Source organism: Carassius carassius, chromosome 40 (assembly GCF_963082965.1).
Source record: "Carassius carassius chromosome 40, fCarCar2.1, whole genome shotgun sequence".
NCBI lineage: Eukaryota > Metazoa > Chordata > Actinopteri > Cypriniformes > Cyprinidae > Carassius > Carassius carassius.
In genome coordinates this window covers 13,477,146-13,502,817 of record NC_081794.1, presented here as the reverse complement: position 1 = coordinate 13,502,817, position 25,672 = coordinate 13,477,146, and the positions used below count along the sequence as shown (strand labels likewise).

Genomic DNA, 25,672 nt, shown 5'->3' with positions numbered 1-25,672 from the left:
CTAAACGCAAATAAATAAATAAATAAAGATTATGCATAAAAACATCCTCGTACATTTTGTATTCTTTATAATAGACCTTTAAAATCCATTTCCTATTTATTTTTAAGCATGCCCCACTTAAACTGTGATAAACACTTCTTCAGCAGCACTCCACACAGAAGTGTTATACTGCTCTCTCAAGGACACTAAGTAGCAATGCACCCACTATAGTGATTAATGGCTTCTGCAGCATTCTGCACAGAATAGAATACAATACAATAGATTGCAATACAATAGGTTTGTAGTAAATGTTGTATGTACAGTTTTAAGACATATGAGTGTGTGTAGGTGCAACATGAGTGTGTTACTGTGTGCAATATGTGCAATATACCGAACAATGCACAATACAGTACATAACTGAACGGTGCTGAAATATTATGCTATTTACTGGATAGATTTTAGCCTAGCTGTGAGAAATACAATAATAATAAATAAATAAAAAATAGCCTACTAACTATAAACACATCTGGTGAATTGGTGGGATAGAAGGCTATTTATAAGAAACATTAGACATGAAAATTATAGGCTAACATAAAAGTAAGTTGAAATTAGTTGAAAGACATTGGCTAACTATGAAATCATAATTAAATTTAATCTAATATTTTCTACTTCATCTCATAATGAGGATTTAATATGTCACAGCTGTGACTTTTTATATCTTTATGACTTAGTAGCCTTAGTAGTTTACGTGCCACTTGAGCTTAAAAAAAAATTTAAAAATCCAAAAGTTAAAAATAAAATCAATGTGTTTGTTGTAAAACAAAAAGGAAGCCAGAAGCAACTGAAGTGTTTTTCTTCAAGCACAAGTGTTTTACGTTCATGCATGAACAGGAGTACGCTTTAAGTGAAGTATACTCTCCATTTTTAATAACCTGAAAGAAAATCACGAAATTGTACGAAATTACTGCTGAAAGTGCGGTTGCTTGGGCTTGTGTTGAACCTCCAGTGCCGCAGGTGGCGCCATTTGAAATTAACGTTCTAAACTCTGCGACGTCACGTGACACAACACGTCTTTTTGAAACTGTAAACGAAGGCGAGTAAACTTGCTAAGGAATATGATATAGCTTTTAAAAAAAAAAAACGTTTTTGCTCAGTTCTGTGATTTTGTGTATACTACTGGCAAAAAATAGACGTTAAATGGAAGGCCAATTCTTTAGGTCGTCCTGGTAAAAGGCAGTAGAACTGCTAGAACTATGTATACATGTCATCCAGCGAAGAAGAAAGAATGAACCAGTAACGTTCGCGTTATTCCAGCAAGTAAAATCTATTAGATTATTTCAGTCAATCTTTCGTAAAGATGGCGAGCCCGCTGCTGGAGTATGAGACGGAGATGTTTCTGAGTTTGTTCAGCACAGACGGACTGCTGATCAGCGCTGAGGGGCTCGGGATCGACCGCCTTCTCTTACACTTCATGAGAGTGTATTCAGAGGAGGGCAGCCTGGTGCTCCTGTTAAACACAACCACTCCTGAACAGGTGGGTCAGCCTGAGTGATCCTGTTATACTGAAAGGACATGGAAATACATCTAACGTAGTTTACTTGTAGCTTATTCTGGTATAATTATTATGCATGTCGTTTGTCTATGTTGATGTGTACTGCAAATGACCTAAAAAGTGATACGAAAGGTTGTAAACCTGATTGAAAGGCTACAGAATCTACACCATGCACGAACATTTTCATTATATGCATTGCATTGTTATGCTTAAGCCTGTAAAGCCTGAAATATGAAGAAAAAAAAAATTGAATCTTTTGAAATTGAACGCTTTATTGAACCTTTAGACAAAATGTTTATAATGAGAAGTGAGAATACGATACACGAGAAGGGAAAAACACCTCAGTTTTTTTTATTTCAGATGCCCAAACAGAGAAAAAATGTGCAAATTGGTGCAGGTGTTGTTATTTCTATGGCCGAAAGGTACGATGCAATTTTGATAGATTGTAATGTAAATCGATATAGCAGTCGACTTACATAAAACGCTTGTAAATATCATTCGTCAATCTATATATCAAAATAATATTTATTAATAATACATAAGATGATATTGAAATGCTTAGTTTCATGGCCAAGCTCTGTAGTTTTAATTGTGGGGGGCAAGAAATATTATTAAATGCAAGGCATGGCTAATTCAAAGATACAAATCAACATTCCTTACATTTATAAAAAAAAAACAGTGACCTGAAGGTGGACATTTTTAGAATTATATTTTACTTATTAAAAAAAAAGTAAAAAGCTTTGGTCATGTTCATAATTTTTGAGGCCTTTGTCATTCATGTATCATATATGATACAGTTGTCTATAGGATAAAGTGATTGGATAATAATAATGATTAATGTGTTTGCCTGTTGAAGGAGTATTTTACAGAGCAGCTCCGTGCTGAAGGGGTGAGCCATCTTCCCCAGACTGTGACCAGTGATGTGCATAATAATGAAAGATACAATGTGTACACTAAAGGAGGAGTTCTCTTTGTGACCAGCCGAATCCTAGTGGTGGACTTCCTTACGGACCGAATTCCTGCTCACCTCATAACAGGTCAGGGGAGCTATACAGACGTTCTTCAATAATGTGTTGCTGGACTAAATTGTCTTAATGCGTATTTGAACAGGAATCCTGGTGTATCGTGCGCATAAGATCATTGAGTCTTGTCAGGAGGCTTTCATTCTGAGACTTTATCGGCAGAAAAACAAGACAGGGTTCATCAAGGCCTTTACTGACAAAGCCACATCCTTCTCTTCTGGCTTCTGTAAAGTCGAGCGTGTCATGAGAAACCTGTTTGTGAAGAAGCTCTTTCTTTGGCCAAGGTATGACATTTTATTTTTTGTTTTACTCTGAGTATTTATGATTTTTGTAGGTGCATGTTGTTTATAAATCAGGTGTTTTTGCAATCTGCCAGATTTCAAGCGTCAGTAAACACAACGCTTGACAAACACAAGCCGGACGTGGTGGAGCTGCATGTGTCTCTGACTCCAGCGATGAGAGCCATTCAGAGCTCTATTCTGGACATCATGAACGCCTGCTTGAAAGAGCTGAAGCGCTACAATCCCACTCTGGAAGCAGAAGACCTCTCTCTGGAGAACAGCCTGGGCACTTCCTTTGAGAAAGTGAGAAAATACATTTCATAGTGCTGTTGATGATACTGTACATGAGGGGGAAAAAAAATCACTATACCATACATTTAAAAAAAAAAAATCAAACAACATACAAGAATAATAATAAATAATACTGATTTTCATATTTCACAATATCATTTATTATTTTATTCATTTGTTTCTTTTCTACTCTGTGACCTTAAATTTTGATCTTAAATTAACTATGGTTATTACTAACATATTGACTGTTTATAATTGTACTTGTAAAGCACATATTCAGCATGACCATATTCTACTTCCCCAATTCTACCCAATACCTAAATTTAACAACTACCTTATTAACTTTTAACAAGCAGCCATAATTGGTTGGAAGTTTGAGACAAAAGTCTCAGTTAATGGTTTGTTAATAACTAGAATTGGACCTTAAAGAAAGTGTAATAATACAATGTAAATGTGTATAATATATTTATTATATATTTATTTTATATGTAATATAAATAAAATATTATACTATTATGTAAATTAATTGATTTTTTATTTATTTTAATAGTGTTTAATTATTTGTATAAAAATCACAGTGGACACTTCCACTTATTCGTTGCTCTGTACTATGTAAAACAAAAAATCACAATAACACAAAAACACATTTTTATTATTACTAGTTTCATTATTATTTCAAATGCAGCAATAATAATAATTAAATAATTTTATAATAGTTATAACAATATTCTAAATGGAAATTATATCAAGTAATAGTTATATATATATAAATGATTTTATTTATTTTTTAAAGTGTCCCATTATGGATTTTTTAAAATTACCTTTAATGCATTGTGTAACACAGCTCTAAGTGAATGAAAACATCCTGCAAAGTTTTAAATCTGAAACTACACCGTGTGTAAATATATTGTCTCTTAAAAGAAAGAGTCCACTCTGAATCATTGAAAAGAGTCGTTTTTTAAAACAAATCCCAAGCCTTTTCATGTTGACATCCACGTGAAACATTAGCATATTGCCCGCCCACTTGTTGCACGCGGAAACCCCGTAAAAAATGAAAATGCTAATTCATTCTTTGCCACTATGAGTGGCTTTTGGAGCAGTAAAAATGTCGGTTTCCCCGGTAACGCTGTACACAAAACAGCACTGGCTCACAAACGCTGATTTATCAGGCATTACAGACATGATGAAATGTCTGTAATGAAAATGAAATCGACCAATCACCAATCGGACCAATCACCACAGATTAGCGTCAATATTATATGAACACAATTACATTGTACTTATTTTTTGACCTAAGTACAAAGCAGTTAAGGCCACTTAATATAAAGTGGGACCAAACGTGTTTTTTGACCTTGCATGCATGTAAACCTGTTGCTGGGGACTCCCAAAACCAAAATATGAACCTTTCATAAATAGGGGCACTTAAATTTTTAAAAAGTGCTGTATTGCTGAGGCAAATATAAATAAGAAATTATTTCAAAACAATTTAAAGCAGAAAGAAAGCAATAAAACAAAAAAGAAAGATAAATTGAATAAATTGTGAGTTGCTGACCATGTTTTTGTTTTTGTTTTTTTCAAATGTAGACAATTCGTCATTATCTTGACCCACTGTGGCATCAGCTGGGCTCCAGGACCAAATCCCTTGTTCAGGACCTGAAGATTTTAAGAACCCTTCTTCTCTACCTCACTCAGTACGACTGTGTCACCTTCCTCAATCTGCTGGAGTCTTTGAGAACCAGCCAGAAAAGCTTTGGTAGTAATTCAGGTACAGTCAGCTGATCTGTAGCTCTGTTTGAACTCTTCAGAGATAAAGCAAGTTATAGTCAGTAAAGCTCACCTGATTCTTTTTTTTTTTTTTTTCTCCTGTTCTGAATCAGGTTGGTTATTCTTGGACTCAAGCACATCAATGTTTGTAAATGCTCGCAGTCGCGTGTATCGCATTCAGGAGTCAAAGAAGAAACTTAAAGTCGGAGAGACTGACCAGAAACAAAGTGCCCTAGGTACATGTATATTTTGTCTTCTAAAAGGTGTTCACTTACTTTGTTTCAGATTTTTAATACACGTGCATACTAGTATAATTTTTTCTATTTATGGATAAAACTAGCCCCTCCAATAAGAGAGCTTGTGCTTGAAAAAAATCCAAAATGGGAAGCGCTAACAGAGGTACTACGGGAGATTGAGAAAGAAAACAGCAACTCTGAGCATGAACCAGGTAAAACCATTTAACAGTAAGGTGTTTCATGATAACCATTCATATGCAAATCATCAAGTTAAATTTGTTGTCTGTACACTAGGCCGTGTATTGATATGCGCCAGTGATGACAGAACATGCGCTCAGCTGAAAGAATATATCCAAAAAGGAGCAGAGCACCTTCTGAATCGGCTTTATTCACGCACCATTGGAAAAGAAGATCCTCAGCCTGATTTGCTGAAGCTTGACAAAGGCTGGCCCAAGAAGGACTCCGCTAAGAGCAAAGGGAAAAATGGGCAGCCGAAAAAACCCAAAACCAACTCAAAGAGACTAACAAAGAATGAGAGGCCGTCAAAAGTCAGGCAGGAAGATGGAGCTGAAAAGGACATAATTGGATACAGTGAAGATGAAGTAAGGATGGCGGAAGAGGAAGAAGAAGAAGAAGAAGAAGAGATTCTTCTTGATCTTTCTTCCGATGACTACTATGGCATTCTTAAAGAGCCGTTGACTGTCATTCACCCATTGAAGGGATGCAACGACCCGTACAGTTTGACACGGGTGTTGCAAGAAGTTGACCCCATGTTTGTTGTTTTGTATGATGCTGAACTCAGTTTTGTGCGGCAACTTGAGATTTATAAAGCCAGCAGACCAGGAAAACCTCTCCGGTGTGTATATTGGCATGGAGCAAATGTATAATTAATAGTACTTAAAGTTAGGGGTCGGTAGGATTTTTATAATGTTTTTGAAATAACTTGTGCTGACCAAGATGGCATTTGTTTGATCAGAAATACAGTAAACAGGTAATATTGTCTCACATTATTACAATTTAAAATAACCGTTTTCTATTTTAATATATTTAAAAATGCTAAATTTTGTAATTGTAAAGACGATTCAGTGCCATATGATCCTTCAGAAATCATTCTAGTATGTTGATTTGGTGTTTAAGAAGTGTTTTTTATTATTATTGTAAATCTTGAAAAGATTTTTTGATGAATAGAAAGTTCAAAAGAACAGCATTCATTTGAAACAAATGTTTTATAACATTATAAATGTCTTTTTAATGTGACTTGAATTTAATGCATCTTTACTAATTAAAAGCAGTAATTTCTATTTGAAGAGAAAATATATATTTCTCATATTATTTAAATAAATAATGAATAAATCTATATCTAATAGATTTAACTCTCCTGATTGTTTCCCCCTCATGTGTAGTGTGTATTTTCTTATATATGGAGGCTCGACAGAGGAACAGAGGTATCTTACAGTCTTGAGCAAAGAAAAACAAGCATTCGAGTACCTCATAAGGTTAGCTCAATATTTACTATTTATCTGAGGGAAAAAAAATTGTTCAGCTGCATTATCTCTTTGTGACACCGCTTATTTTAAAAGCTGCTCTTTTCTTTTTAAAATAGGGAAAAGGCCAGCATGGTTGTGCCAGAAGAGAGAGAGGGTAGGGAAGACACCAACCTAGATCTGGTCCGCAGTCAGGAACCTGCAAATGCCACCACAAACACCCGTAAAGCAGGTAAACCTTCATTCTTCCCCGTGATGTATTCATGCAATATGGTTTTGACAGTTCAACATGTAATGTGCTGAATAATGATGTATATGTTAAATTAGGGGGTCGTGAAGAGGTTAAAGAGCCTCAGCGAATCATAGTTGACATGCGGGAGTTCCGCAGTGAACTTCCTTCCCTTCTGCATCAACGGGGTCTCGACATTGAACCCGTCACCTTAGAGGTTGGCGACTACATACTGACTTCAGAGATCTGTGTGGAGCGCAAAAGTGTCAGCGACCTCATTGGTTCCCTGCAGAGTGGGCGTCTCTACACACAGTGCCTCTCTATGACTCGTTTCTATCGCCGTCCCGTGCTGCTTATCGAGTTTGACCCAGCAAAGCCTTTCTCCCTGGTGGCCCGCAGTGACTTTCGTCAGGAGATCTCTGCCAGTGACGTCACCTCCAAACTGACCCTCCTCACCCTCCATTTTCCCCGCCTGAGGCTGCTCTGGTGCCCGTCTCCCTACGTGACAGCAGAGCTGTTTCAGGAGCTCAAACACGGCCGCCAGGAGCCTGATGCTGCTACAGCTCAGGCCGTTACTGCGGAATCAGAGACTGTGACGGAATCAGCAAACCTGTACAACCCCGGCCCTCACGACTTCTTGCTCCGTATGCCTGGAGTCAATGTAAAAAACTTCAAGAGCATTATAAAACATGCTTCCTGTCTGGCTGATCTAGTAACCTTTAGTCAGGAAAAGCTCAGTGATGTATTGGGCAGTAGTAGCAACGCCAGGCAGCTTTATGAATTCCTACACAATCCAATGGATGTGGTGCCTGTTCAGAAAAACAAGTAGACATTGTAAAGAAGAACAGTATTTGCATCATAATATCAGGTTTAGTAATTGTGCCTATTTATTATGAAATTGTTGTATAAAATGCAGTGAGTGAATTATTGTATTTCTGAATATTTAAAGGGATAGTTCACCTAAAAATGAAAAATGTCATTACTCACCCTCGTGTCGTTCCAAACCTGTAAGACCTTCGTTCATCGTTGAAACACATATTAAGATATTTTTGATAAATACCGATAGCTTTCTGATGCTCCCATAGACAGCTAAGATCCTAACACAATCAAGGTCCAGAAAGGTCCAGAATGTAGTAAGGACGTCATTAAAATAATTCCTTTGACATCAGTTGTTCAATCGTAATACGGGAATGCGAAGCTACGAGAATAATTTGCGTGTGCAAAGAAAACAAAATTAATGACTTATTCAATAATTCATCTCCTATGTGTCACCCTGTAGCGCCATTTTGGAGAGTATCACATATACGCGGATATGTTGTTTATGCTTTGATCTGAATGTAAACAATGTATCTGCATACATACGTTGCTTATGTATGTGATACTCTCCGAAATGCCACCAGGGTAATGCGGAGGAGACTAATTGTTGGATAAAGTCACACAAAAAGTATTCTCGTAGCTTCGTGAAATTACGGTTGAACCGCTGATGTCACGTGGTTTATTTTAACAATGTCCTTCCTACGTTTCTGGACCTTGATAGTGTTAGGATCCTTGCTGTCTATTGGAGCGTCAGAAAGCTCTCGGATTTCATCAAAAATATCTTAATTTGTGTTCCCAAAGATGAACGAATGTCTTACAGGTTTGGAACGACATAAGGTTGAGTAATTAATGACAGAATTTTCATTTGGGTGAATTATACCTTTAAATACCATGTTTGTTAAAATCAAACCTTCCAGTTTGAAATGACATTGCTGTGTTATATTTAAATGCAGTTATTTGCTTATTTTAAAATTTAATCTTTTCATTGGCAAATTCCACTCTTAGAAAAAGTTAACATTTTTGTCATGAATAAAATAAATTATTTCTGTAATTATCTCTGTGTATTCAACACAAAATTGAAATTCTGTAATTTGCTCAACCCCAATGTTTTTTCCAAAATTGCATGATGTTGTTTTTTGACTACTTTGATAATTACTCCTTACAATAAAATTGAATGGTGACTGAGAAGTAAAAGTAAAAGTAAAATCTATATTTTTGGGTTAACTGTACCTTTAAACAATTCTGTCTAGATGAACATTAATTTAATTAAAATTAAATACATGAATTAAGTTATAACATATACAAGACAGACGGAACACTGGCGCCCCCTGATGGTGACTGGCCTATAACACCTCTGTTTGCGTCACAAGAGTTCAGGTTTAGACCAGCATCGGCCATCTTACCTCCTCAAAAAAAAAAAAAAAAACTTCAGTCCTGAAGAAAAGCTGAATCAATCCTTGTATACATGGGTGACCACATCAAGGACAGCTATGGAGCATTAACCCAAGGGGCTACGACAAGCAAGCTAGACACAGCTATAAGGAACAGGGTAAGAAGCGACATTATATGGCAGTAAGATTTAATGTGTAGCGCTGTAGTTCTCGTTCTAGACTGTTTTCCGATGTGAGGATTGAGCCATTGACAAACACGGAGCATGACTGTCATGTACACTCTAGATAAACACTCTTAAAATAAAACATAAACTTGGAATTTTGAGTATTCTCGGATGAGCTTTACATTACTTGAATGTCGCCTAAAAAAAGATATTTAATGTAGGTTACTAGCATGCGAACCTACTGTATTGTCTGTAAACACTGCGTTTTGATGTTTTTAGATCAACACTGCTGTTTCACATGATGTTTATGCGGAGACAGTGGGGTTTACATGTTGAGCCATCAATGTCAGATACTGTAGGACGAGGAGGAAGGGTCTTTTGATGATTTTAGCATCTGTATGGCAGAAATGTTAAACACACTGGAAGTTTTCGCATCTTCTTTATTTCTCATTGACTCTCCTGGAGAAACTGAAACTCCATGTGAATGAGTGTAAACAACCTAATAGACCTGCAGTCTTCAAACAACTCGTGAGTCATACACAGGTGTGACTTTATGGACCAGACTCCTGGCATCTCCACTTCATGCCACCTCAAGTCATGAATGTCAGAAATCTAATTCTGTGGTGCCTGGATGCAAGATGTATGCTCTGTCATGTGTTTTTGAATCGAATTGTACAGATTTCACATGCTATTATTTATTTGATTTTTTGGTTTCATGTAAATTTAGTTTTTACCATGTTATCCACATATCTAGATCCCTAAGTTTCTTAGACTAAATCAGGGGTCCTCAACTTTTTTCAGACAAAGTACCTTTAGAAGAGACATACTGCATAAAATTGAGTGTTGTCTGTTCATTAATAGTGTGTTTAGTATCATATTATGGTTACTGTACAATTATTACACTTATTGTGTGAGAGAAGTCGTGGCCTAATGGTTAGAGAGTCGGACTCCCAATCGAAAGGTTGTGAGTTCGAGTTCCGGGCCGGCAGGAATTGTGGGTGGGGGGAGTGCATGTACAGTTCTCTCTCCACCTTCAATACCACGACTTAGATGCCCTTGAGCAAGGCATTGAACCCCCAACTGCTCCCCGGGCGCCGCAGCATAAATGGCTGCCCACTGCTCCGGGTGTGTGTTCACAGTGTGTGTGTGTGTTCACTGCTCTGTGTGTGTGCACTTCGGATGGGTTAAATGCAGAGCACAAATTCCGAGTATGGGTCACCATACCTGGCTGAATGTCACTTCACTTTCAGAATGACACATTTAGCTCAGAGTTGTTATCATTAAAACTATGAAAGGTTTTATTAACTGAAATTAAGCTGAATATAACACAAATATAAAATGAATATGTACTGTAATGTAAATATTAAAGGAAAAGGCTACATATGGAAATCAGAAATGTGTTAATTTGACAAGTGCAAGTACTAAAATGAAAACTGAAATACAAAGCTTAATAGAAATATTAAAAAATAAAGTAATAAAATGACAACAGTACACAACAAACTTAAAATGAAAACTGAAAATATAAAGCAAACGCTAATTCAAGATATTAATTTATGCTTTATAAATTATACTAAATGACATATTTTTAGCTGTACTTTAGATGATTAACTTTTACTTTGTTTTGGGAATTTTTTTCATTTTAATTCCAAAAATATTTTTTATAACAATGGCCACCCAAACTCACTTGAATTTAGGATGTACACTAGCAACTGCATTAAAACGTTACATTTGTACATCTATATACAACTGGGACATTTCATAATGGACAAATTCTTTAGTGTACACTCATAGACCTTGTGTTGATTCCCCACATGAAATCATTAATGGACCATTTGTAAAAAGTTAATCTTAAAGTTTGTCATTAACCTCGCTGAGGAAGTAACTAAACATTTATCTTGTGCCAGCCCACCTTGTTGCTCTCCTTTGATGAAACACATGGAAATCATTGCTTGTGTTTCCAGCATGGCACATGAATAGGAGCAAGCATCTGGGTTTGCTTTTTAATTGGAGTTTGATATTTTCCAGAGTATTTAGTCATGGTCCATAGTATGCTGTCTCAGCAGAATCGGGTTCAGGTCTCTGACATTAAAGCCATTTGAGAGCGATTAAATGTTGGCCACTGTGAAGGAGAAGCTATTGTGCTAATAGGGTGAATGGAAAACTAGAGCTTGAGGGCACACCTTCCTAAAGGAAAACCAAGAGTGTTGTAACTTCCTTACTACAACAATGCTTATTGCAACAGATATGAAACAAGAACTAGTTATTAAAGTCACATTGTGGCTGATTGATGTTTGATCAGTATGTAGGTTCAATTAAAATAATTAAAGCATGATATATTTCATTGTTGTTGTTTTTACCAGTGTTGTTAAACAGTTCTCCTGAAATTTTACACTGGTAATCCTGTAAAATATAATCCATTTTAGGATCAAATGTAATCTCTGAAATAAAATGTTAAATTCTAGCAAGTTTTTTGGTTTGTAATGTTTGAATGGCGGTTATTAGTCTCTGAAATCTCAAAACGTTGTTGCAAACCCAAGACTTCTGCTCCTCTTTGGAACACAAATTAAGATATTTAGAATATTCATATCATTTTTGTCCCTTCATTGACAGTACACGCAACCAAAATTTCCAAGTAGTGGTTTGTGATGGTTATTTACTGCGATAATATCATAATTGCTGTTTTAAAGATATGCAAGCTAATATTATCAAGTATGTCCCTGACTTTGCAAAAAAAAAAAAAAAACGGTCTTAAAATCCAAAAGCATTCACTGTATGATAAAGTCTATTAGAATGCCCCTATAATTCAAGTTATGAAAGCAAAAAATATCCCTGTTTAGGTCTTTGATATTTATATTTATTTAGTTAAATAATACATGAGTGCAAGAATGTAAGAGTACTGTTTTCCTCAATATTAAAAGTGTGTGTGTGATCGCAAATGAGATGTTTTATTTTTTAAGTTTATAGTGAGTGAGTTACATTTTAGGCACAATATTGTGTCTTTTCTTTTTTTTCAGATTCGACAATGAAAACAGTTAAAAACAAAGCTGGAGCAGAACATTTGTGCATGACAAAGCAACACTGCAGTCTTTCATTCCTGAACAAATCTGTTTTTAAACTAACCGTTAGAGTCAATGATTCAGTGATCAGTTCATAAACACAAACAGTCATTTCTAAATAGAAGTAATCCATATACAGTACAGACCAAAAGTTTGGACACACCTTCTCATTCAAAGAGTTTTCTTTATTTTCATGACTATGAAAATTGTAGAGTCACACTGAAGGCATCTAGGGCTATTTGACCAAGAAGGAGAGTGATGGGGTGCTGCGCCAGATGACCTGGCCTCCACAGTCACCGGACCTGAACCCAATCGAGATGGTTTAGGGGTGAGCTGGACCACAGACAGAAGGCAAAAGGGCCAACAAGTGCTAAGCATCTCTCGGGGAACTCCTTCAAGACTGTTGGAAGATCATTTCAGGTGACTACCTCTTGAAGCTCATCAAGAGAATGCCAAGAGTGTGCAAAGCAGTAATCAAAGCAAAAGGTGGCTACTTTGAAGAACCTAGAATATGACATATTTTCAGTTGTTTCACACTTTTTTGTTATGTATATAATTCCACATGTGTTATTTCATAGTTTTGATGCCTTCAGTGTGTATCTACAATTTTCATAGTCATGAAAATAAAGCAAACTCTTTGAATGAGAAGGTGTGTCCAAACTTTTGGTCTGTACTGTATACAGAAACTGTTTAATACAAGTCATCTGAAGAGGCACTATTACTCCATAAGATGAACAGATTTAATTTAGGCTTTGATCAGTGCACAAATAGAGCTCATTAAATATTGTAAACACAGAAGATCAAGGGTGATTGCTTAAAGGTACAGGTTGTTGGACCTGCCACGAGAGGGCGCACTACCAAAACAATAACAATCGCATGGTTTGATGACGCTAAGAAGGAGCGTGGAATGATGGGATTTGTTGTCTTCTACCCAACCGCTGATGGCCATCAATCAAATGGAAAGATAAATCATGGATTTAACGCGAGTTTAACTATTTGTGCGAGTAGATTACCTACAAAGTCAATGCAAAAACGCGATCAGACTATGAATCAGACATGTCCTCGTGCGGGTCAAGAGACGCGATGGCCTGCGTTTGGTGCCCCATAATACTAATCTTGTTGATCGTTACGTTTTCTGTAAAGCATACGTTTTCTGTAAAGATACGAATTGATCGGAATCTCTTTCTAGTTGAAGTTTGTCACGAAGCTACTTCAGCATTTGTCCACGACACTGTTGACATGTGGTTTCAACGTCAGTAAAGGCGGTAACAAAGGGTAACTAACGTCATTGGCAGGCGACTGCACTGCCCCATGTCACTATTTAGAATGGGAATTTTCTCATGATTTACAAGTAGTTGAAAACATTGGAGCTATTGTTAGTAATCATGGTTGAGCAATGTCTGTATGTGCTTTTTAAAACATGGAAATTTTGGATATGTGAAGAAAAATGATAAAAGTATATAAAAAATATCTTAGTTTGTGTTCTGAAGATGAATAAAAGTCTGGAATGACTTGAAGGTGAGTAATGAAGACTAGGGTGAATTTCAGGGTGAACTGAAGTAACTAAGGTTTGACCTCTCCTGACGTCAACATGAAGGCTGGTCATTTCTCAGTGAGGTGTCATTAGTTTACGTGCTTAGTTTGGAGCAAACCTCTCTAGACCTTGCTTTTTTTTATAGAAAACCAAGTGATTCTTTTAGTTTTTTCCCCCCTTGCTCCTTCTTAAGACGTGTTGACTGTAATTGCCTTCAGTAACTTAACTGAATCGATTGTGATAGATAGTTTGGCACACAATGTTGAAGTTGGAAATGTATGTGGTTTGAGGGTTGTATGGAAAATGGTTTAGCCGTGAGCTCTAACAGTGAGGCATGCCAGAAACAGCAGACCACAGAAGCAGCCAAGCCCCTCTGTTTTTCTTATGTAAAATATACATTATTATTGTAACTGTCTTTAGAGTGTATCTCATAGATCACTGTACCACATATTTCATGTGGTGTAAGCCAGATGTGGACTGTTTGATTGTTATTCTTTGACGCGGTGGATACACATCAGATGGTCATCTTCAGCTTTGCTTAATGGGCTGGAATATATTTGGTGGATGACATGCATGTGTCTGGAGTGTTGAATTCTGTACAGTGTTGAAGTGTTATTATTGAATATGTTTTATATTAATATTGCCATGGCAATTTCACAAGTTTGTGACCAGCTTGTTGCTTCATGTTGCGTCACCATTGCTTGTGGCAGTGAGTATGCCACATTGCATGCAAATATTCACATGGTGTGACATTAAATCATATGCTCTAGGGCTGCACAATTAATCACATTTCTAATTGCGATTACAATTATGGATGCCACAATTATGTAATTGTTCAAAGCGGCAATTAATCGGTCAAAGACCACTTATGTTATTCTGCACACATAAGATCTTAAGGATTTTTCCATCTTTTTTTAGTTTTAGATTTAGTAAAACATTATAATACCATTCAAATGTTTATAATTTAAAGAAGAAACCAATCCGATGTATATTTGATATTTGAGGCTTAATATTATAGGAAAGCGCTAAAGGTTTTTCAGTTAGAGTATTTTCAGCTTGTTTATTTTCATATAAAAATACGGCATGCAGTTGCATCAAACAATGGTATAAACATCATTCAATGTAAATTGTGATAAACGTAATTAATAATTGCAAACACAATTTCAAGGGAATAATCGACAATTATGATTTTTGTCATAATCGTGGAGCCCTAATATGCTCCATAAATGTGTCCTTCCGTAGAATATACATTTCTAAATAATAAACAATATCTAGTATGACACTGCAAACGAAAATCAAATTAAGATACAGACAGGGAAATTTTACTACTATATATATATATATATATATATATATATATATATATATATATATATATATATATATATATATATATATATATATATATATATATATATATATATTACCTTTTAGGCTTACATTTTTTTATATATTCTTAAACTTTTTTTAGTGTGCATAAGTTTACATTTGACCTGTCCTATTGTGAGTGATCACTAAACAGTGCACTGCTGAGAAAGCGAGAGCTCCAGCAGCTTGAGTTTATTTGTGTGGGAGGCTGCTGTATCCTAGCAACAGTGACTATGAAGTATTAATAGCGACATCATAATACACATACAGTGTTTTGGATGTTGGCACACTTCTATGGAAGCAGATTAGTCTCAAATATAATTCACGCAAAAAACATGATTCACACATGCGTAGACAATTTTACATGCATGAAACCTAATTCACGTACACACAAAAAATATCCACGTGCGTGAAAAAAAAATATATTCACAAAAAGCAATTCACATGCGCAAAATAAAATTATATACTCGTAAAATACATTTCACAAATGCAAAACACAATTCTTAGATATACAACTGTGCACAAAAACCTTTGAATGTTTAAAATGTATGAGTGTATCCTTGCATTTGAATGTGCAAATCGTCATTCACGTACGAATCGCCTTAGATATGTGTGTGTGTGTTTTTGAGACTTTCCTGGCAGCATAACACTCGTAACACAGAGCAGTCGTACTCTTTAGCCAATCAGATTTAAGCTTATCAATCGACCAATCAGTATCACGTGAGGGCGGGCCTACCTGCATGTTACGTCATCAGCTTTCGACCAGTTCATGGCTGAGCAGAGGTAAGTGCAGTTAATCGTTCATTTCTGTGTTAACAGAAGTTAAAGAGTTCGAGATCAGTTGAAGCAATAGTTTATGAACTATTAACTGATGTAAGCAAGTGTTGTTGTAATCAGATGTCCCATATCGTGTCAAAAATGAAGAAGAATGATGCTTGTTTTGTTGTATTTTAGCTGAAGGTACAGACAGCTCTCACAGCTACAATCACGCTAACGATTGCAAAACAATCATCTGTGGTCAATACCCATCGAGATTGTTCTTTAAACAGTGAATAGACCTATTTTAATGAGCAGCCAGTGTTTTTTTTGCCATTTGTGTATGATGTTAAATTATTATTAACACTTGTTTCCCTGCATTTTTCAGGATTACTCACCTTTGGTGTGAAATCTGGATAGCAGTCACGAACATCTTAATTCATGTTGTTTCTTTATATTCTCTTTTATACTTTTTTTGTATTTATGTCTTAATTGGTAACACTTTATTAAAAAGTGTCATTAGTTAACATGAACTAACAATGAACTGCACGTGAACAGCCTGTATTATTTTTTGTTAATGTTAACATTTACTAATACTTCATTAAAATCTTGTTAACATTAGTAAATGCACTGTAAACCAACACTGAACAGCTGTATTTTTACCTAACGTTAACAAAGATTAACAAACACAGCAACAAATGTATTGCTCATGGTTATTTAATACATGAACTAATGTTAACTAGTTATTGTACCTTATTGTAGACTGTTACCAATATATTCAACATTAATTTCCTTATGCTGTATTGTAATGTCAAGGTTTTTAAATAAGGTTTTTATTGTCATCTTAAGGTCTCACAGGACAATATTGTGAAGCATTCATTTTACTTTGCCTAGTAAAATAGGCAAATCTGATTTTATGCTGATAAGACAAAGGTACTTATCATAGAGAGGCAATTAAGATTATGCGACTAAGATTACTCAGTAAACTCTATTCAAATACCATCACTTAATTTCCCACATCCTCTGTCTGCACCTCTTGTACTATAGGGTTTTAGTACTTTAAATATAAGGACACAATCTTATATGTTCTAACAGAGAGGTCTACTGATGACCGGACTGAACACAATTCATTTTTTAACTTTTCACTTGATTTATTGCAATTATATTTATATACTTTAAAAGCAAAGTACACTCTGAATGGATCTCACAACTCCTGAAGAGACGTATATTTCTCTGTACTGAATATTGTGCTTCACAGTTTAGACTGTCAGTTCATGATCATATGTAACAGGAACATTAATCATGATCAAGTCATTTTATATATTTTATTCCCAAATGATTCGGAAACTTTCAAATGAATAAAACGTGTACAAATTGAACAATGTCTGAATCTTTTAATTCTTACAAGAACATTTAATAATGCATGCATAGCAAGGCTTTATTCCTAAAGCGTGTACATATAGTCCGCAGGAGACAAATTAATACAGTAACAATGCATCACTTTCAACCACTTGTTGAAACAACTGTCAAAATGGATTGCTTGCAACATGACTTTTTATAAAGAATTACAGTAGAAATGGTAAGATCACAGTACTGGTTGTCTGCATCTTCATATATAATCTGTCTTGGAAATCTGAAACAATAAAACTACATAATATATGCAGATCAAAACATGTCTCCTATATGCACGTCATTACATACATTATCATCAGTTGAATGTGTGGTGGACAGGACATGAAAATCCATCAGTACTAAAAATAAATGTTTATATTCACATGTCGACTAAACAGCAGTTAATAAACTATTGCTTCAACTGATCTCTAACTTCTAAACAGAAATGAACGATTAACTGCACTTACCTCTGCTCAGCCATGAACTGGTCGAAAGCTGATGACGTAACATGCAGGTAGGCCCGCCCTCACGTGATACTGATTGGTCGATTGATAAGCTTAAATCTGATTGGCTAAAGAGTACGACTGCTCTGTGTTACGAGTGTTATGCTGCCAGGAAAGTCTCAAAAACACACACACACACATATCTAAGGCGATTCGTACGTGAATGACGATTTGCACATTCAAATGCAAGGATACACTCATACATTTTAAACATTCAAAGGTTTTTGTGCACAGTTGTATATCTACGAATTGTGTTTTGCATTTGTGAAATGTATTTTATGAGTATATAATTTTATTTTGCGCATGTGAATTGCTTTTTGTGAATATATTTTTTTTTCACGCACGTGGATATTTTTTTGTGTGTACGTGAATTAGGTTTCATGCATGTAAAATTGTCTACGCATGTGTGAATCATGTTTTTTGCGTGAATTATATTTGAGATTAATCTGCTTCCATACACTTCCCTTCAAAACATAAACAATTTGTATATTGTGTTGACTACCAACCAAAAGATCTTGCACTGTATAGAATGTTAGAAATTCCAAAATAAAGAGGACGAGTAGATGACGCTGGTGTGTTATGTAAGAATACAATGAGGCTTGGCCTGCTAGTGCTGTAGCTGCATGCTTCTGTGCACGAGTGTTTGTTTGAAGTATGTTCAAAATCCCTGATTGGTTATTGGTCATTACTTATTATAGATACTTAGGGTAAGGGTTCATTTTTTATGGTTATTTATATGGATAACATCCTGCTTTGTTATATACCGTCTTTTCCGGACTATAAGTCTCACTTTTTTTCATAGTTTGGCTGGTCCTGCGACTTATAGTCAGGTGCGACTTATTTATCAAAATTAATTTGACATGAACCAAGAGAAATGAACTAAGAGACATGAACCAAGAGAAAACATTACCGTCTACAGCCGCGAGAGGGCGTTCTGTGCTGCTCAGTGCTCCTGTAGCCTACACTGAGCAGCATAGAGCGCCCTCTCGCGGCTGTAGACGGTAATGTTTTCTCTTGGTTCTAAATAAATGCGACTTATAGTCCAGTGCGACTTATATATGTTTTTTCCTCATCATGACCTATTTTTGGACTGATGCGACTTATACTCACGTGCGACTTATAGTCCGAAAAATACGGTATGCATTTTGTTAGAAAACAAGAACAAAGAAGCAAATTGCAAGCAATCAGACAAAGATAGAGATAAGTGCTTGAAGTTCAGGTACAAACAGTGCAAAACGCTTCAGAAATTATAAAAGGGAATAGTTTTCACTGTGTTCATAAATACACTGGTCTTTATTACACCTACTGTTATTCAGTCTACAATTTACAAGTTCAGTTAACAGCTGTGAGTGGTTCTCTATTTTTTAAGAAATTGTGTGTGTTTACATAAATACTCATCAAAACAGGCAATTTGTCATATTTTTTGTGCCCTCAAATGATTAAATGCAATTAATCGTATCCAATATATATATATATATATATTTTTTTTTTTTTTTTTTACATAATGTGTGTACTGTATGTTTACGGTTTATTTAGGCCTAATACAAACACATGCATGTATATAGTTGAGAAAAATATTTTTATATATTAAATATATTTGTACATAATATAAATGATACATGTAAGCTGTTACTACACAGAGCCATTGTTAACTGAGAAGCTGCGCAAATCCACGTTCATTTTCAGCGTTTATTTGCGCATCTTCTCAGTTAATAACGGCTCTGTGTAGTAACAGCTGCTCTATGTGAAATCACGCACCTGTGGGAATTTACCGCTGATTAGAGAACCAGCTTTACTGACGAGATGCGCATAACGATCGGCCGATCGTGATCGGAGCACCCCTAATAAATATACACACACACATATTAGCTTACGTAAACAAAAACTTTTATTTTGGATGTGATTAAACATGATTAATAGTTTGCCAGCTATACATAACTTTGTGAGTATTTGGCAGTTTAAACATGAAACACTGCACAAAAGTCAGTTCAGGACCACACACTGATTATGTTCATTTTATTGATTTTAGAGCTATATAACCCTTTAATATCAAGTATGCCTCGCTTTACTTCTTCATTCATGTTTTTTTTATCACTGAGTTGTTTTACTCTAACTTTTGGTAGTACTAGTATGACGCTTTTTGCAGTTATGTGTGAAATGGCCTTTTGTTGATTTTGCATCATATTTAGAGATCAAAGAATCACGTAAACCTGGAGGTAGTAGATGCTGCTAATGTTCTCTTTACTCAGAGGTCATATCAGGCCATGCGGTTTTCTTTTAATATCCGTCTCCATATCAAAACATGCTTTGGGAACTTTATTAAGTCGGTGACCGCATGTCCCACAATGTTTTACTCAATGCATTTTTGAGTAAATGGCCTGAGTCATTGATAACCCAGTACAAACAGCTGGAATTCATATTTAAAAACCTGCCCTTTTTTTGGAAGGCTGGATCAGATGTTACAGGCAGCTAAATGAGTCCATTTTTTTGCCCTTTTTTCTGTCGGTGTGCAGGGTGGTGTGTGGAGTGGCTCTGAGGTGATTGAATGTGGAAAACCACAGGAAGAGGAAGAATTATGCAGAATGTGATGTTTGATTTGTTTTAATGTTTTAAGTTAGGAAGCAAAATCCATCACTGGCAAAATCGAGTTTCTTAGTTAAACAAAATTCATCACCATCCCCTTGTGCAGATTTTGCTTGAGATCAGTTGCTAAATTGATCCGCCACTGAAATTTGTATTGTAAAATTAACAACAGGAAAATGTCCCTCTCAGTTCCCATGTAGCAGGAGGTTTTGAATGCCAAGTGTTTCATGGGAATGGATGATTGCGGTTTGTGCTGATGTGGTCATAGTGTATTCTAGCATTTTACAGCACCATGGTGAGGGCTGTGTTTATGTTTTTATGGGTTTCACATCTAAACCACTGGGATGATGTAAAGTTGAGTAATGATAGGCTAGCAAACACCACGTCTATTCATTCACCATCTGTGGAATAGCTCCTTTTTTATTATTTGTTAGCGCTTTGATAGATGCGCTATAGCAGCAACTGTATATGCTGTAGGTTAAACACATCCTCTGTGTTTTTGGTCGTTTTTCATGGCTAAAGTGATATTAAAGACCTTATACCACATCATTCCCAAACTCTCCATTTCACTTATATTTTCAAGTATTAATAAAACACAGTCTGCCTAACTTGGACCAAATTCCTGAGACAGTCTAAAGAACAATCTTTAGTACAGTGAAGTAAACATGCCAGTATTCTGTAATGCGATATATCACGGTAATGCATATGCACAATATTGTTATCTTTGGCACTTCTAAATACCGTGAATAATTATAGGCTACATTATAAATTATTCAGAATTTGGGATGCATTTTAAGAATACTTTTCCCATAAACTGGTAAAATTGCACAACACCACCACTGTATGCTGCTTGAAAGAGCGTGTGCACTCAGATGTAAACAAGCACGCAGGAGAAGCACAAGGGGAACACGTGAGAGATGCGCTGAATGAAAGCACATTCACCCTCTGACAGCAGATGGCGCTAAAATGCAGAAAATGCAGCCGTTACCCTGGAAACCTTATAAATATTGCAACGATTTAAATAGTCATTCAGATTTGTGGATTTGCTATGGTGTTCATCACAGCACCAAATACTTAAATATTTAGACTTAATAGGCTATTAATTTTCAAACTTTTTTTTCATTTTAATCTTGACTACAACATGTCCTAGATATTGTTTGAAAGTGATTTGATTCTTTATTGTTCATTCACACTTTACATTAGGGCTTCATTTGTTATCCTTAGTTAATTCATTAGTTAACAAACTGCCAATGAAAAATTCTTCTGAACATTCATACATCTTAGGTATTCCAATATTTAATACAAAGTTGTTAAAATCAAAAGTTGCAGCTGTGTTATTTAATGAGCTAACATGAACTAAGACTTGTATTTTTTAACAAAGATTAATAACTTCTGTAGCAAATGTAGCTGTTGCTCATTGTGAATGTTAATGCATTAACTAAGATTAACTAATGAGGTCTTATTGTAAAGTGTTACCTATTGGTCTTTATAGTTTTTTTGTACTTTAATCTGTGTAAAACGTTTAACTTTATATATTTTTCTGTATTGCTTTATTGTTTTTAAATATTCAGTAATTTTTTTTATAAGGTAAAAGTTATTAAACCTGATATACTGTATATTGATCACTTTTTTAAAACAGAATTTCAATACCATGATAATACCTTATACCGTGATGAAAGCATTAGCAATAAATCACAACATGAAAATTTGATACTGGCATATCCCTACAGTGAAGCAAATAATACAGAAAATAAAATTTCCTCCATTCTTGTCTTTAGCCGTTTACTTTTATCTTTACTTGAATCTATACCGACTTTGTCTTTTGCAGAAACTGAAGTGAGGAGTTTCCTGTGACCATATCGTCTGCTGATCCCCAGCGAAACCCTTTACTCCTCACTGAGGGGCCATGGAGGACCAGGGGGATGCTGGGATTCGGGGTGTGTTGGCACCCAGCCCACAGAGTGAGGCTGTAACCCATGAGATGGGCGAACTGTCCCTGCACCCCAGCCAGAGGCTGCCCCCCCTCAACGAACGCAAAAATGGTATGTCACTTGCTATGATGCTGAATAAAAATTGTTGGATTGAGTCATTTGCATATATTAACGATGCACAATATATCATAACCATCAGTTATTATTTCAAATTGAATACCCTAGTGAAAAATAAAGTAAAATGTATTTGAAAGACATTTATTTAATTCTTAGTATACTACAAATACACTGACATATGTATGCACATAGTAAAATACCCTGTAATTGCACTTTTAGTATATAACCTGGTATACTTAAAAAAAATGTGTACTTAATCCTCTTTAATTGTGTGGAAGTAGAGCTAAAGATATACTGAAGTATATCTGATTGTGCTAAAGTGGAACAATTGCAAGAATACTACTCTTTAAATATATTGCGTTTAAAGTAGGGATGGGCGTTTTCTGCAAATATCACATTCGAATATTTGAGCTCACAAAAAATGAATATTCGAATATTTGTTTATTTAAATTAAGTTTAATAAGACAGACGTTATTTTTCAGCAACATTTATTGTTTCCGTCATTTTTGAACAAGCTTTTGAATACACAATTTGCTTGAACATTACGCTACATCGTGTTTTGTAGCTGAAAATCTTTAACAATGTGTGCAAACAAACAAAAAAGTACAGATTAAAAGCAAAAAAAAAAGTGAACAAAGAAAAAACGTACATAAAGCAGCCTGCAGCAATTAGGCTATTGTACAGAACGTAGCCTACATTTAACTTGGAAACTTTTAAACTGTCAGCAAATCTTTTTTTCTTTTTTTTTTCTTTTTTGTTTTACATGTTCTTGTTAAGGAACACAGGCATGTCAACATGGTAAAGCCGGCTCCTTAGTCTGTTAACAATAAGGGCGGCTGCGAAGAAAACATGCTCTGACGGCACAGACGTTGCCGGGACACACAAATAACGGTGTGCTAAGAGACTAAGTTTTGTGAAGAACTGGCTCAGCCTTTTCCGACGAGCCAGATCCTCTTCATCGTTGGTGATGGCGGCTGCATCCCCACCACTCTGATAATGAAAATGCTCTGATAATGTTCAAAAAAATTTTTTTTTTTACTTCTCTCATGTTTTCATCGAGGAACCTGAGATGTTTGTGCCGAGGGTCTAGGGCGGACACGAGAAGACTTTTCCCTGCATTCTCCAAGTTAGCTGTGTTTATTCGTTGCTTGAGATATGACGCAACAATGTTCTTGAACTTGTTCTTTTTCTGTGATTCTCCACAGCATATTTGAATCACTGTAAAAGACCGCAGTTCTTATTCATTCATTCATAATTTTTTTGCTTACAGACATCTTCAAATATGCGGTAGATTATTAGACTCTTAATATAAATTCCAACAATTCCAATTTATGTAAATTTTTCCCCATTGTATTGTCACAGGTAGAAAAATCGCATTTATTCCTCAAACACTAGATCCATTATTGAAACTCAGTGAAAGTTTAATCATGGCACATTTGGTAACACAAACCGTACAAATGGCTTGTGAAAAAAAAAAAACCACATTGTCTATATGTCACTTTCATGTAACCAGAATATCGGAAAGATCACTAAATTTGTATGTTTTCATATCATCATCATCATCAGCGCTTGTTCCGCCATCAGTGAGCATGCACAGGGTTGCCAGATTGCACAAATTAAATAAAACATCAGGCAGAAAGTGTATCCTTAAAGGAGAAAAGGTCTGTTTTGGGGCTTAAAGCTCTTCACATCTGGCAACCACAAGCATGAACGCTAGTGAAGACTTGTAAGCAATGCAAGATTGTTTCAGAATAAATAACGAGCTGGCTAATATCGTGACGATTATTTTTAATTAATCATAAGGTGGATGAAAAAAGATGAAAATACGTTTAATCATTCAGCCCTACTGTGAAATATTATCTATTTTGATATATAAAAAGTCACATAATCTTTCAGAAATCATTCTAATCTAATAAATTAATGCTCAAAAAAATGTTTGTTCCTAATTAAAAAAAAATTTTGAATACAGTTTCAGGCTTCTTTTATGAATAGAAAGTTCAAAAGAGTAGCATTTATTTAAAATATAAATCTTTTGTAAAATAATAAATGTCTTAACTGTCACCTTTGATAAATTGAATACAACCTTGCTGAATAAAAGTATTTCTTTCCAATAAATAAATAACTTTTGCTGGCCACAAACATTTAAACAGTAGAGTAGAAAAAATAGTCAAGTGTTTTTTTTTGCAATAATGTTAATATAAAATTCAGCCGGCAAAGATAGTTAACCTGCAGTTGAGACAAGCCCAGTTTATACTTGACACATCTGATGTGAGAAACGGCTGGCTTCTGAGACGGTCTAAAAAGTACAGATTGGTACTAAGTTGTTTGTCCTTTAACAAAATATCTGACTTAGATGTCCCTCTCAGCTAAATGTTCACCGTCAGATTCTTTTCTTTTTTTCCCATTTTTGGTGAATTTATTGTGAGATTTCAAATTTACCCATGTTCTGGAATGGTATTCGTTTGCCCAGTTGTAATCACAGCCTGCATAAATTCAGCTATTTAATTTTGGCTCTCTCTTTTCGCTGATTAGTTTAGCCTCTATTTCCAGATGATTAAATAACGTTTCATTTCTGTATGCGCCGAAAAAGAGAAGCTCTTTTTCCATTCGGTCTTGACGCACAGAAGCAGCCTCCACAATCCTGACATTTCTTTGCCTCTTAGTTTGGGTGCAGTCTTTTGATTGACATGTGAGAGGTCACAGGACAGCGCTGTCTGCATGCGGTGGCTCACAGTTCTGTGAGGGCTGCTCCTCTAGGTCTCTAGCTATGCTGAGGTCACACCGTCACAGTGAGTGGAAATGTAAACGACTTTGGCAGAGCATGGCCCGTGTCAGTTACTCATCCTCTGGCTGTCTGTCAAACAAGATGTTAACTGTGTTGATGGAGAGGAGGGTTATTTCAACTGCGAGCTATTTTATGTTTTTTCTGCTCAGATTTCAAAAATAAAGCATTCATAATGCACTTGTCCATACAGAGAACGTTCATCGCTCTTCTAAACTATAAAAAGGAGCACTTTTTAATGATCTAGAATTGTACTTCCAATGGCAAGGAGGGGTTAATGATGGTCGGTCTGGACTTTCTGCTCCCTCCTCTCCTTCTGCTGGTGGAGCAGAGATGTTGTCTCCTCCGAGGGAGTCCCAGTTTAACTTTTTAACAGTGAATGAAGAGCCCTGAAGAACGTGGTCCTTGTGCTTTTTTCACAAAGCTCTGGTGCTGTCAGGA

The 25,672-nt window shown here is 35.7% G+C and overlaps 2 protein-coding genes across 2 annotated transcripts in view; both read left to right on the top strand.

Annotated features, from left to right (window-relative positions):
• Window positions 1–1,243: 1,243 nt before the first annotated feature.
• Window positions 1,244–7,973, top strand: ercc4 (excision repair cross-complementation group 4). The gene is made up of 11 exons (XM_059532083.1): window positions 1,244–1,513; window positions 2,388–2,568; window positions 2,642–2,837; window positions 2,930–3,137; window positions 4,710–4,890; window positions 5,003–5,125; window positions 5,230–5,337; window positions 5,420–5,981; window positions 6,529–6,621; window positions 6,729–6,841; window positions 6,937–7,973. The coding sequence occupies exons 1-11, from the start codon at window positions 1,337–1,339 to the stop codon at window positions 7,665–7,667; spliced, it is 2,673 nt and encodes an 890-aa protein (XP_059388066.1). The 5' UTR covers window positions 1,244–1,336; the 3' UTR covers window positions 7,668–7,973.
• Window positions 7,974–9,020: 1,047 nt separating this feature from the next.
• The window catches only part of LOC132122149 (myocardin-related transcription factor B-like), a 39,182-nt gene continuing 22,530 nt past the window's right edge, over window positions 9,021–25,672 (top strand). The window contains exons 1-2 of the mRNA XM_059532082.1: window positions 9,021–9,203; window positions 22,230–22,443. Coding sequence (XP_059388065.1) covers window positions 22,308–22,443 — 136 coding nt within the window. The 5' untranslated portion in view covers window positions 9,021–9,203; window positions 22,230–22,307. The remainder of the gene's footprint in view (window positions 9,204–22,229; window positions 22,444–25,672) is intronic.

Bases quoted from the DNA above. Each gene is read 5' to 3' on its own strand.
- ercc4 (XM_059532083.1), top strand. From the start codon at position 1,337: ATGGCGAGCCCGCTGCTGGAGTATGAGACGGAGATGTTTCTGAGTTTG. The intron at 2,838-2,929 runs GTATGACATTTT...GCAATCTGCCAG, and splicing joins AAGCTCTTTCTTTGGCCAAG to ATTTCAAGCGTCAGTAAACA. The intron at 4,891-5,002 runs GTACAGTCAGCT...GTTCTGAATCAG, and splicing joins AAGCTTTGGTAGTAATTCAG to GTTGGTTATTCTTGGACTCA.